General features: G+C 39.9%; 1 protein-coding gene across 1 annotated transcript; it reads left to right on the forward strand.

The window, feature by feature from the left end:
- The first annotated feature begins 7,037 nt into the window (after positions 1-7,037).
- On the forward strand, positions 7,038-11,216 carry LOC113752089 (receptor kinase-like protein Xa21). The gene is made up of 5 exons (XM_027296228.1): positions 7,038-7,059; positions 8,091-9,551; positions 9,732-9,934; positions 10,220-10,285; positions 11,067-11,216. Exons 1-5 carry the CDS (start codon positions 7,038-7,040, stop codon positions 11,214-11,216), a joined length of 1,902 nt encoding a protein of 633 aa, XP_027152029.1.
- The last annotated feature ends 3,772 nt before the right edge of the window (positions 11,217-14,988 follow it).

Genomic DNA, 14,988 nt, shown 5'->3' on the forward strand with positions numbered 1-14,988 from the left:
ATTTTTTTGTTATTTTGCCCCAAGCAAGTTCAATTTGACCCGTTTAGACCCTCAACCCAAGTCTCTCCTTCCCCGCCAAAAAATATAAAAGAGTATTTTGTCTCTATTTTTGGGACGGAGTAGGAACTAGGAAGATAGGAAAAGGAGGCTGAAACTCTAAATATTTAATTTTGCTTTCTTGATGTGGCACAATCTTTACTGTTCAATCTACGAGTGAGGCCACTGTAGATTATACCTACACAAGTTTTTAGTTTTTACCCAAAAAGTACATGGCAAAGAACACATCTCTAAAACAAAGTCCTAGATGATGCACTAGCTCTGAAACTGGCCTTGTGCAAAGCTGTGCATTGAAACTGGAGCAAGGTTAAGCTGAAGTTTTGTAACAAGGAGCTGTGGAGACAAATCAAACAGCAGAGCCCTGCGGACATCAAGATGGCAACAGTACTGGAAGACATCTCTAAGTTACAGAGGTTGTTTTGCATGTGCTCTTTTGACTTGTGTAGACAAGAACATATGTTTGTTAGCAAAAAATTAAGTGATGATGCTTTAGGCGTTATTGTTGATGAGGAAGAACATATGTTCAATTTAATCAAGTGGTTTTTCAGATTTATCCTTGTCTTATCAACTCGATGATGGGCAAAGATGGTGACTTTCCTTCGATCAATCTTGACTTTGCTTAGAGCTCCACTTGGTTTTTAAAAAAAAAAAAAAAAAACTCCACTTGGAACCAAAATGTACTAAATAAAAAAATTTTCACTTGTATTTTATTTTTCTGTTTTGGGCCTAATTTGTTAATTTCCATGCTTGGACCACCATTTTTTTCTTTCGGCTTCACATATTCCAGAAGGAAACTGTGTTTATGCCCCAATAATTGGGCCTCGCCTCAATTGGTCTAGTCACTCAACTTTGTGAACTTTAAAGTGGAAATCAATTAATTTATTCTTGACAGACACACATTTGAAAGATAACTTGCACATTGCGATACATAAAATATAATAGAGAAAATATGTATTTTAACAACTGAGGACATACTTAATTCCAAATTCCGACCACAAGGATAAGTTAAAACTTGTCAATGCGAACCTTAAGATGCAAAATGTGCCAAATATGAACCTTAAGGTACCAAGGTTAAACTTCTAATAATGCATCCAATGCTTCTAACTCACAAGAAATCTCTAACAAAAATGAAGAGTAAAAGGCAACAACCTGTTATTTACCAATGTTAATGAATTTGGATTGCCAGAAAACTAGCTATAAGTTGATGCCTCTTTAGCTGAAGCAGAATATAGAACCGAATGTGATCCCTCACCAAAAAGTGAACCAAATTAAACTTGGCATGAACATTTGACGTACAATCCCTGGATAATTACATGGATTAATTGCTTTACAGTTAAAATTACGAACTTTTGATAATGCATCAATGTACAAAAACTTCCTAAAAGTGACTGCACGTCAGGTCTTATCTTTCCGCTGTAAATAGAACTATTATAAAGTAAAGAGCCATTTTGTACATGCACCAGTTACTGTGCTAAGTGAACCTGTAACTTGGGAATCTTAATGATGTCCTCTTATTTGAACTTTTAACCTTTTATGTCTTTGTTTAATAAAACAAACAGCAAGAGAAAGCTGAAAATATTAAAAACCTCATTTTAGAGATTAAAAAAAATTGAAAAAAGGGGTTTTAATGGTCCTCACGTGACTTGATTCCGGCTGAAATTGAAAAAATTTCTTCAATTGTCCACTTTCATGCAAAATTGAATAGATTGAAGACCAAAATTGATCTACAAAATAGATTGGGGACTGATTATGTGCATGTACTATAGATTGGGGACTAAAATTACAATTCTCTCCAAACGCAAACCATGATCACCTATTTTGTGTTCTGAAGAATTTACTGATTTTTTTTCTTTTTTAGTGGTCTCTCTAACCTATTAAAGAATTTAGACATATTAATGAGTGTTGATTGAGTATCTAATAAAAAAGTTATATAACAAATTCTTTTATAATATTAATCACATTACTACAATTTTAGTCCACTTTGCTGCAACTAAATTGGTTATGCCCCAATCCATCACTGCAAAAGATAAGTGGACTACGTATAGGCATAGCATCTGGTCGCGCGACTGGGAAGGGGGAGGAGGAGGGAGAAGGGCAGGTGGGGGGTGGGGAGTGGCAAGGGGAGGAGGAGAGGGAAAGGAACAAGGAGAGGAGAAAGAAAAAAAAAATTAAAGTTGCCGGGCGGTGGCGAAGGTGGTGGTAGGTTGCGGTGGGGGAGGAGGAGGAAGAAGAAGAAGAAAGGAGAAAGGAAAATTTTGTTTTGTATGTTTTGGGTATTTTGAAGTGCATAATTTAAAATTTTTGAGAAGTTTTTTTGGATTATTGTAGTTAAAGTTATTAAAAAATTGATAAGACACAAATATAGCCAAAAACACATTTGCTAAACAAGCCCTACATATTACTATCATGCATGTTAGATCGTATTTGTGCAAATTAATATGGCTGATGCTTTATTATTTGGAAAAAAAATTTTACGTGGATCACAAATACATTTTTTAATTATCTTTCTATCATTCCAACCACTATTTTTATTTCACATACATCAAACTATAAAAGGTGTCAAAACAACTATTCTAATAATGTCAATCCCTAACTTTGAATTTAACAATTGGTTCATTATCCACTTATTAATTCTTTGACAGTACATTTTTCCAGTCTTAGGTAGCATTTGATTCTCTTTATCCACCTTCTTTTCGTTGCTTCATCCTTCACTCATCTTCTAAATCTAAAATAGAAATAAACATAATGAAAATGGCTCTGGTGTAGTCTAATTAACCTAATTATCATAAACTTCGCTCAGGTCATGTTATGGGCTTCATGTTCCGCGTTTTTAAGTCCTCAGTATTACTTTTTTTTTTTTGTCAAAAAAAAGGACCTGACCCCACTTCAGGCCCCAACCCTTATTCGGGTTGTTGGGTTACCCCATTTTCGTTACTGGGACTCGAACCGGTGACCTACGGGATACTACCGCATGTGGTCACCGGCTGAGCTACCCAGGAAGGGCAAGTCCTCAGTATTACTGTTGAAGTCTTTTGTCGAAAATAAAAGACTTTGGCAGCATCACAGCGGAATATCTTGAATCGCCTATGATTAATTATTTAAGCCAATGATTGTAGCATTTCAATTAATTGTGATCTAAGCTGATGAATACCCTGTACGAATTAAACCAAGTTGGTTGCTTGGGTTGAATTCCTTTTAATAATTAGGGTAAATTTCACTTTACCCCGTTGTGGTTTAGTGTTTTTTCACATAACCCCCCAGTGGTTTCAAAAGCTATACATAACCTCCTTATGATTTGGATTAAAGTGTCAAAGTGACGGAAATGATCATTCGTAACGGCGTCACGTAAAATGTCAAAATTACCCTTATGTAAAGTTAAAAATTATTTATTAACCAAGGGGGGTTATGTGTATATTTTAAAAATCATAAGGGGGTTATATGGTAAAGTACTAAACCATAAGGGGGTTATATGGTAAAATATAAAAAGCATACGGGGTTAATGTGTCATGTATTTATAAGGGTAATTTTGATATTTTTAGAAGTTCCGTTACGACTGAATATTTCCGTCACTTTGGCACTTTAATCCAAACCATGAGGGGGTTATGTATAGCTTTTGAAACCATAGGGGGGTTATGTAAAAAAAAGGGTAAACCACAGGGGGGTAAAATATAATTTGCCCTAATAATTAAGGAGAAGGTGATGAGAAAGGGCCAAGTCCAATTTGGGCTTCTGACCATGGGGAAAAAGATACGGCCATGGGGCACCCCCGTAGGAATAACGCTTCAGTTCGAAGTCAATAATTCTCTCCCATTTTGCTTAGAGGATTCTTACTCGGGTAACGTATAAACTAGACATCTAGGTTTAGCACTATGTGCATATTTGGCTTTAAGTGGAGCTCTCTCCCATCTAATCAAATTACTATAAGTCAAAAGAATATAAGGATCCTTTGTCTTGATCAAGTAAAATTTACTCGAATATTGAAAGTAATTCAATATTTAAGAACATAATCATTAAAACTTTTCATCCTGATAATCTCGGAGCGTCGGCTCTTCCTTAGATATTTATTTACTTTTAAATGTTTTAGATGAAGACGGTAAATTGTCGAATGTTTCAGATAAAGTTAGTAAACATGGAGATATATATGTTTACTCCCAATTGTAGGATAATTAGCCATATCTAATTGAGCTTGGTTCTCCCCCCCCCCCCCCTTCCCCCCAAAAAAAAAATATGGAGGACACTTCACCGTAGTAGTCAGGGTATAAGGAAAATTTTAAAACTGAGAAAAGTTTGTTAATAGCATATTTGGGGACCAAATTTGTTTTAATTGAAACATTAGGGACAGTTTGGCACACGAGCCAAATATTGAGGATTAACACTGTATTTTTTCCTTTATTTCATTTCATGAGTTTGGTTTGAACACCATCACTACTTAGAGGGGTAAATGCAGATTGGTCAACCGACAGGTTCATTTTTTGTTATTTAACCAGAAGATAAACATAATTAACCCCCTTATACCATAGACTAGATTCACACAAGAATTTCCAGTCAACTGCCTTCCATTCATGCAGTAAGACTACACTAATATCTTCTTTCGTTGGACTGGCATCCATCTTGGTTGGGAAAAATCTACTTTTCATTCTTATACTTTGAGTTAGGGACACATTTCGTCCCCAAACTTTTAGACGCACCATATTTAGTACATGAATTAATTATTTTGGGCCACATTTAGTCCAAAAAGGGTAAAATATTCAATTTGGATGGAGAAGGCTGACGCGGCCGTTGATTTTGACTGAAAATTTATTTTTATTTAACAGCCACGTGCCAAACACATGACTTTCTCCATCCAAATTAAGCAATTTACCATTTTAGACTAAATGTGGCAATAAATAATTAATTCATGTACTAAATATGATGCATCTAAAAGTTTAGGGACGAAATATTTCCCTACCTCAAAATTTAGAGACGAATAATGGATTTTTCCCCATCTTCGTTGGAAGCAAACACACGGAAATGAGTGAATAGATCCAATTCTTGACCGTGGAGCATAAGGACTTGGACCGGAGTAGTCCTTGACCGAAACTTGTATTTCCACACAATGAATGCCTTAAAGGTCAGATATAATTGTGGTGCGTCTTAGTGAGACAATGAATGCCTTAGACTCGTACAGGCCCATAGAGGAATAGGACACTTACTCTACATCTTCTCTTCTTTTATACTTCAATTTATTTTTGTATAGAAATTTTCAGACACTTAATAATTTTAGCTTGGCTTGGAGTAGTATCATTTTCATCATTCTTGGAACATTGTTATACTCAAAATTCAATTTTGCCACATAGAATGCTAAAGCAGCAGAATTGCGTGTAACATCAATTGCTCTATAAAACACTCAACAGCGAAAGTTGAACCAATTACATAAAAAGCTAGTCTAAGGAAATTTGAACCATAGTTATTAAATCTGACCCAAAACTCTTCCCGGAGAAATGATCGAGTCATCGGGTTGATGGTTAACTGTGGGTTGCATATTAATTATATAATATAATATAATAATAAATCTTAAATTATAAAAATAATAAAAATTTTAAGTTAGTGGTTCAACCAACGGTTCAACCAGTGATTTTTTTCCAATTCATTGGTTAAATTGCCGGGTCGTTAATATAATATAATAATGTTTTGATGTTTTTATTTGTCAACTTTTTCATCTCGATTTCGTCAAAAAATGTAAAATGAAAAATATTCTTCCTTAATCAACCAAAATTTGCAACAACATTATAAGCAAGTAGTTATAGCCAGGAATTGTCATCTACGACTAATTGATGTAAGTTTATTGTGTAGAGTACAAATTAAGACAGAAAATCCTTCGTAACCCAATGAGAAATTTTCATTGGGTTTTAAAGGATTTTGAAACTAGACTCATAAGTGCATGAAAAATTTACATCACACATTCACTATTGCTGATAATCGCTAACTACTTAAGTAGTGGTGCAAACTTCGTCTGAATAAAGAAGTTTTTGTTTTCAACAAAACAAAGACAAAAGTTAGGAAATAAAAAACTCAAAACATGGCGAACACAGAGTTACTAAACCTAATCTCACCTAATCGATGGTTCATTTGGTCAACTTAGTGATCTTGGATTAGTAGTTGAACTGAATGAGGAAGGAAATCGTTAACTAGTCAATAATTTTCAACAATTCAATCGATAAAATCTAAAATTCTGACCTGTTCAACTAATAATTTAATAATTATAATGTTTTAGTAATTAAAATATTTTATTGTACAATATTTTAGAAACATCGACTGGATCAGTAAATCTATAGCTAAGCCGCTAACCTGTTGTACCAATGGCCTTGCCGGGTCGATGTCTAGGCCGGGATTAATGACTATGCCAAACACAGTTTTGTTTGATGTAAGAAATAAAATTGTCAAAGAGGAACGAATTAACACTATGTATATTAATGGGGTAGAGTTGTCTTTTGCACAAAACCATTGGTTTTGATGGATTACATCTCTCTTGCCTTTCAATCCAAAGCATAAGGATGTTAAAAGTATATTTTCAAGCCACATGGGGGTTTTGAGTAATTTCCCCTTAAAATTTTCGGACATTTGAAACTTCATGGCTTTACCGTCTATGAAAGAAAATGTAAAAAATATTAATTTTGATATGCATATTTATATTTTATATCAATTTTATTTCTAATTTATGCACACATTTAAAAATCCATCAACATACGCATAGAGATTGGCATCAAAATAACCTCCAATATTTGGGATTTTATGTAATCGTCATTTTGCCAATATTTACGAAAAATTTCAATGATACTATTTGAAACTTGATTGAAGATCCTCAGAATTCCGAAATACATATATGTTATATACATATAATTATTCCATACCGTTAATTATATTTATCATCATGCTGTGATTTTTGGGCAGGTGAAATTCCAAAAGTCATTGACAATCTCTATAATTTGGAGAAACTAGGCATGGGGCATGCTAATGTGACAGGTAAAAAACTTGATACATTTTGACATGAATTTGTTTGAAACATTGTCTCAAAATGTTTTGCCATTTCCAAAATTATCAATGAATTATACCACTTGCTTTCCTATCTTTACCCTTGAATTTGTTGATATGCTTCCTCTTTCATTAAATTTAGGTACTCGACTTTAGACATGTGAGATACAAAAGTTTTGCAATGTTGTCCTGCTTTGGTTACGGTGGGCAGAGTTAGTGGTTAAAGCAGTTGACGAGGACAACTAAACCAATCATGGGTAGGATGAAAATGATCGTAAATTAATATGTACAATTAATTAAACCAATCATAAGAGAAATGATTATTAATTATTAAATTAATAATTGTGAGGGAGCAAACGAATGGTTAATTAATTAGTTGAGATGGAATATTTGTAGGAGAAATGATATGACGTTGGTGCATGATTGTTCATTATATTTGTGGGTATAACATAAAGAAATTTTAAAAAATGTATTTGTAATGGTATTAGACAAAATTAATGCAAATGAATTGATGACATAATAACCAAAGTTGATATTTAATTAGACCATATTTGTCACTTTTAAATTTTCAACATTATCATCACAATCACCTAATAATACTTTTACCATCTGATTAACATGTTGCCTATGTATTGTCAACCAATAGCACAACAAACTTTCACTGATGACCAACCACAAACATTATAATTACCAAATTCGTTATAATAATATTAAAAAAGCTTTTAAAAGATCAAAGTTTTTTCGTTCATTAAAATTTTATATCAATTTTTCCCTATAAAAAGTGATTTTTAAAAAATTGCATGTAAATTGAGTGTGCCCGTTATCACTAGTAATGCTAATGGTATTCATACTAGTGTATAGATATTTAAAATCAAATATTCCTATTAATTAGACTATCTAGTGATACATTTAAGAATATTTTTAATAGGCATAAATACAAAAATATAACTCCGCATTGTCTATTCTAAAAGTAGGACAACAAACAATCTTCACATTTTTTTCTAACCAATTTCATTTGTCAGGTATAATACCTCAAGAGGTTGGTAATATTAGCAAGTTGGAACTACTAAACTTGGAGTCCAATAGTTTGACAGGAGTAATTCCAGCTACAATCAAATGGTTGTTGAAGCTTCAGATGATAGATCTAAATGACAATCAGATACAAGGAGGTATTCCAAGTGAGCTTTGTTATTTGTTGAACTTCGAAGGATTAAATCTGGCAAAAAATAAGCTCTCTGGTACGGTTCCTTCTTGTTTAGGAAATGTTAGAACACTAAGATATGTTTATCTCAATTCCAACAATATAAGTTCTAACATACCAGCAAGCTTTTGGATCCTAAGAGATATTTTGGAGCTGGACATGTCAGCAAATTATTTGACTGGCTCTTTGCCCACTGAAATTGGAAGCTTCAAGGCATTAATCACATTGAACTTTTCAAATAATCAATACTTGGGTGAGATACCTAGCACCATTGGAGCACTACAGGATTTGCAAGAACTCTCCTTGGAGCACAACAAGTTACAAGGATCGATACCAAATTCCATGAAGAATATGCAGCAGTTACAGCATTTGGATCTATCTTTTAACAATCTGGAAGGTGAAATTCCCAGCTCACTACAGGTACTATCAGATCTCCTACAATTTAATGTGTCTTACAATAGATTAAGAGGACCAATTCCTCATGGAGGGCCATTCACAAATTTCACGAACCTATCTTTTCTCTCAACTGAAGCATTGTGTGGCGCTCCTTGGCTCCAACCTTGTACAAGTACATTTCAACATGAATCAAGGACAAAAAGGATAGTCATGATTGTTCTGTTGGCATCAGTTTCTGTCATATTAGCCATGGTGATTTCAAGTTTTTTGATGCGGTTAAAGTTAAGAAAGAAAAATCTAGCTTCGACTCAGAACTTGCTTCCCATGGCAACATTTGAAAGGGCATCCTTCCATGAACTTAGACAAATAACAAATGGATTCAGCGAGAGTAACTTACTTGGCTCGGGGAGCTTTGGTTTAGTTTACAAAGGAATTCGTGAAAATGGGATGGTTTGGGCCATAAAAATATTCGATTTGCAGCTAGAAGGTGCATTTAAAAGCTTTGATAGAGAATGTGAAGTCTTAAGCTGCCTTCGTCATCGAAATTTAACTAGAGCAATTAGTGCTTGCTCTAGCCCTGATTTTAAGGCTTTGGTGCTTGAATATATGCCCAATGGAAGCCTTGAGAAATGGCTACATTCAAATCATCATTTCTTAAATATCAAGCAACGATTGGATGTTATGATAGATGTGGTTTGTGGTTTGGAATATCTCCATTATGGTTATTCAACTCCGATAGTTCACTGTGATTTGAAGCCTAGCAATATTCTACTGGATCAAGACATGGTTGGGCATGTTTGTGATTTTGGAATTGCAAAGTTGTTAGGAGATGAAGAGTTTGTGGTACAAACAAAGACTCTTGCTACATTTGAATATATTGCCCCAGGTGACTTTTCTTGATTACAATTTCGAATTTTTTATGTCATTCAAATTAATGTTTCAACTTTCAAATTTCAACAACTAGTACGGTATGTGAAATATAAGAACTTCGAAAAAAATGCATAAAGTAGAGGTGAACTGATACCTGTACTTGACTTTAACAATGAGTTTCAAACTTTGATGCTAGAATATGGACTGGAAGGATTGGTTTCAAAAAGTAGTGATGCTTACACCTTTGGGATTTTATTGATGGAAGCATTTACAAAAAGAAAGCCCAAGGATGAGATGTTTACAGAAGAGTTAAGCCTTAGGCGTTGGGTACAAGATTGCTTACCAGATTCTATAATTCAAGTTATAGATGTAGATTTACTTCATCATGATGATGGACTGGTACAAAGGAAGATTGAATGCATATCATCTATCTTGCAACTTGGTTTAAGTTGTACAACATATGCTCCTGAGGAAAGAATAAACATGAAAGAGATTCTAAGAGCGCTCCAGAAGATCAAACTTCAGTTTATTAAAGATATCGCTCCTTGAAGCAGGTATAAACCATTATTTATGAGATATTCCAGTAGCAACTTATTCTTCAATCTTATGGTATAACAAAAGCTTATTCCAAGGATTACTATTCATTCAAGTTGTACTTATGTTTTTCTCCTGAATACATTGCAGAGTCCTGAGGTGCAAATGTATTTGGGGAATCTTTGTCTTGACTTTGTCACCGCCGAAATGCTTAAGGTTGAAAACAGGAATGAGATATGTTGTATTTACCAATAAGTTTGTTTACAGATATGGAGACCTCAAGTTCACAATCCCAATTTATATGTTATGAAAGCCCAAGCAGTTTACTTGGTGTTTATGTTTGACATACATATATAGCAATTAAGTTGATGATTTACTTTCAGTTATTGATCCATCTTTCCCTTTTTCAATTTTTGCAAATAAATGAGAAACAAATTGATCGTCGATATATATCACCATATAAAGATACACATAGGCATATGTATTTGTAAATATAAAGCATGCATACGGCATATAGATTCATGTATTTATTTTATCGGTCTGACTAATGGGTGCTCAATGAGTGCACTCGTTAAAATATGCTTTAGATGTTTAGAAATATAAGATTAATTGGGAAAAATGTATAAATACAAATAGATTAATTAGGAAAAATGTATAAATGTAAGTGAAGAGGCGATTTTTGGTTGGTAGCTGAACCGACCTGAATCAGTCCTCTCTGAGATGAGGTGAGGTGAACTCCTGGATCCGAAGTCAACCTCCTTGTCCGAAGTGAATGGCGGGGCTTCTCCCCTGGGATCACTCCGACGATCAAGTTAGTATGAGAACGAGAAATATGCTAGAGTATGAGCAAATGAACAGTGTATGCTTACTTGTTGGAGTGTGTGGGGTATTTATAGAGCGAGAGTGGAGGGCAGGACGGAGGTCTTATGTCGGTGGGACCCATGCCCTGCCATTACGGCTCTGTTCCCTGTCAGGGGGCCTGACTCTGACACTGTAGCCGCCTGGACAGGGTGACGAGGAGTCCTTTGCAGTAGTCATTAAGTGCGACAGTGCTTTTCAGATAAAGCACTGTTCCCGGATGATGTCAGGTGACTTGCCTCATCCGCGTGCAGCTGAGGTGGAGGTGCCGAGGTCACCTACACGGTAGACTAGGGATCCGGCCGAGCTTAAGGGATATGCCCGAGGCACGGGTGAGCTCTGATGTCGGACGAGGTGAGGTCACCTCGGACATGCGGGGTGGCCGAGGTGAGCATCCTCAATAAGCCCCCCAAGCCTCGGGAGCTCCGGGCTAGGGAGGTTCCGAGGCTTCCTTGTGCCGAAGTCGTAGAGAGCCGGAGTCCCGAAACTGCCCCGGAAGATGCGGGGACGCGACACGTGGACGTGTCAGTTGACAGGATGTGGTCACTGGTAACCGTCGCGTCGTGAAGTAGTGGGACGTTTCGTGCAGAGGGTGTCAGCTGAAAGGACGGGGTATTAATGAGGAGAGAGGGAGGCACGACGTTTTGAATTCGAACGTGGCCGTCCTTTCGCATTCTTGCCGCCTCTTCGGATTCTCCCCAAACCCTTATAAATAGGGGGGGTCCCCCTCATCGCACTTCTCACACCTTTCATTTTCATCCGAGACCCGCAAAGTTCGCGAGCGTAGCCGAGGTCAATATAGTAGCCGAGATCGGAGTAGTAGCCGAGATCAGATCCGAGGTCATCCACTTCGTCCAGTTCCGTAGGCAATAGTAAGTACCCTTCTTCTTTCTTATTTCGTCTTTCACCCATGGCCAAAACGGCTAAGACCCACAAAGAGACCATAACTCCGAGCCACCTGACCGAGGTGAGGCCGGATCCTGGGGAAGAAGCGACGACATCTAGTTCGGAAGGGTCGACCCCGAGTTCTGAGAAGGGATCAACCGAGGCGGGAGCCAGTGGGGCAGCCTCGGAGTTGGAGTCATCCGAGATGAGCGAGGGTGGTTCCGAGGTGGACTACAACGAGGAGCTCGGCGTCGAGACACCACACGACGAGGACGCCCTGGAGCCTGTCGCTCCCGAGGACCTAGCCAACATCGACTTCGGCAAGATGCCGAAGTTTAGAAGTCGCATCCGAAGAGATAGGGCCGTGAAGGTGATGAACAAGTACCCTTTCCGGTCGGGGTACGAGATCATTCCGGCCGGAGCAGATGACTCAGCCGAAAAGCCCCCCTTGGGCACAGTGGCCATCTATGTCCAACAGTTAGAGGCCGGGCTGAGGATGCCCACGTCAAGGTTCTTCAGGGACTTGCTTCGTCACTTCGGCGTGAGGATTACCCAACTCACCCCGAACGCGATCCGCATCATTATAGGGTTCGAGATGCTGTGCCGACATCAGGAGGTGGCTCCCTCTGTCGACCTCTTCCGCCGATGTTATACCCTTAAGGCGCACGGGACAGACAAGGGATGGTTTTTTGTCAGTAACCGGAACAATGCCATTCCGAAGTTGGTGGTCGGTTCTCCCAGCTCGATCAAGAATTGGAAACGCGACTTCTTCTTTGTGTCCGAAGTGGACTTCCCTAGAGGTTTCTGGTGGAGGCCAATCAAAGCGAAGGCCGATCCTTCCGCTGGGGATGCCAAGGAGGAGGACTTCCAGAAGCTGATGAGGTCGGGACTTCGGATATACAGTCTGGACTACCCCGAAGCCGTGCTGGTTGACGGGGGAATCAGCCGAGCTTTGCTCAGTCCCGACAGAGCTCCCTTCACTTCCACCAAACTTAAGATTCCTTGTAATTTTCTTTCATAACTTTGCTTTCACTTCGGCTAAGACATATGATAATATTTGTTTTTTGTGCAGTGACTAAACTGTCCGACATCGTCGTATCGGGCTCGTCCGAAGTGGCCAAAAGGCAGAAGAGGAAGAGCTCTGATGAGACGTTGGCACCTCCGCCGAAGAAGAAATCGCAAGGGCAGGCTGCCAAGACCTCGGCGGCCAAGAGCACTCCCACCCCGGTTGGTCAAAGCAGCTCGGCCACCGCTGCTACGGGGTCCACCTCGTCCGTGCCAGAGGGAGTGCCTCTTGGAGTCACCACGGCACTCCCACCTCATGGCCGAGGCAAGCAGCTGAAACCCCCGGTCAATGCAGTGTCGGGGACCTCGCTATGGAATCGTTTCCATAGTCCCCCGGTGTTTTCTGGGGATGAAAAGACGCACCCCGCCGGGCACTGGTGTCCGAACTGGAAACTTTCGGTCAACGACAGGTGCAGCCATCCTCGGGTTGCCCAAGAGTTGGTGATGCACTCCCCCCTACCAAGGGACTTGGAATTTATGAAGAAGTTGACCCCGGCTGAGATGGTTCAAAGCCTCATGGTGAGCACGGCTTCCACCTCAGCCTTTGTGGCCGAGATGACTCACCGGTACTGTGCTCTAGTCGAGGAGCAGGACACCGGCAAGTTGCAGAATCAAATCTCCAAGTTGGAGAAAAAACTGTTGGTGTCCGAGTCTGAGAAGGCCGAGCTTGAAAGGCGGCTTAAGGAGGCCGAGGTGAAGGATGAGGAGGCCGCGGCTACTATCAACAGTCTCCGATCGGCCCTCGAAGAGGAGCAGAAGAGGGGGGACGAGGTGAAGGCGTCCCACGAGCAAGCTCTCGAGGGTGCCGGAGCCTCGGCCGTAGACGCTTTTCGGAAGTCCGAGGCCTTCATCAAGGACCTCGGCCAACTACTTACGCCTAACTTCATGTTTGGTTTCACATCGGCCGTTGACGAGGCCGCAACTCACCTCTCCTCCGAGGCCTTGGAGTCCTTAAAAAACCATACCAGTTACAATGAGGACTCCAAGGAGTTATGCGATCGGATGGCCGAAGGCATTCAGGCAGGAAGGAATTTGGCCGAAGTCCAGGTCGAGTTCAACAAGTGGCTGTCCGAACTCGACGAAGTGTTCGAGGACGTGGAAGTGGAAGAACCTGGAGGAGAGGACGCTGAGGGAGACGAAGCCGGAGGGGACGTCGGCAAAGAGCATGGAGATGAAGTTCACCCCAAGGAGGCCGAAGAGAAGGATGCCCAGGAAGGAGCCAAGACCGGGGATGGAGCCGAGACGGGGGTCTAGGCTTGCGGCTTTAAGGGAGTGGCCGAGGTGGAGAGTGCTTAGTAGCATTCGGACCTCGGCCTTGTACTTTTGTAACGCTCTTTCTTATTGAATGAAAGCATATTTCTTCTCGTCTCAGTGCTTTAATTTCTTGCTTTGACTTCATCCCTTGCTTGTCCCCCTTATTTTTTAATAGCGTAACAACGATATTGAAGAATAACATAATAACTGAAGTCATTACTTGATTAAAAACTCAGGCGTAATACAATCTGAGGTTCTCGGCGTGCCAAGACCTCGGCACTAATGAGCCATCTCGGTAACTCAGTTTACAATACCCCTTAGCGTCAGATTCCACAACTCGGTAAGGGCCTTCCCATTTCGGGCATAATTTCCCTTGCGGTTCAGCTCGGCTGACTGAGTTTTTTCTAAGAACCAAGTCTCCAGGTTGGAATCTACGATGTCTCACGCGGGCATTGTAGTAGTGTGCCAGTGTGTTCTTGTAAGAAGCTATCCGGGCTGAGGCGAGATTCCTTCGTTCTTCGACGAGGTCGAGGTCCAGCTGCCTCTCTTCGTCGTTCACCTCGGCGGCATAGGCTGCCAGCCGAGGGCTGGGGGTAAGGATCTCAGCCGGGATGACCGCCTCGGCGCCGTAGGTCAGGGAGAATGGGGTCTCTCGCGTCGCTGACCTCGGCGTGGTCCGATACGACCACAGGACACTGGGGAGTTCCTCCACCCAAGATGACCCAACTCGGTGTAGTCGGGTCCTGAGACCATGTAGAAGAGTCCGGTTGAAGTTTTCTGCTTGACCATTGGCCTGGGGGTGGCCTACCGAAGTGAAGTGTTGTTTGATGCCGAGGTTCTCGCACCAAGTCTTGAAC

Source organism: Coffea eugenioides, chromosome 11, assembly GCF_003713205.1.
Source record: "Coffea eugenioides isolate CCC68of chromosome 11, Ceug_1.0, whole genome shotgun sequence".
Taxonomy (NCBI): Eukaryota; Viridiplantae; Streptophyta; class Magnoliopsida; order Gentianales; family Rubiaceae; genus Coffea; species Coffea eugenioides.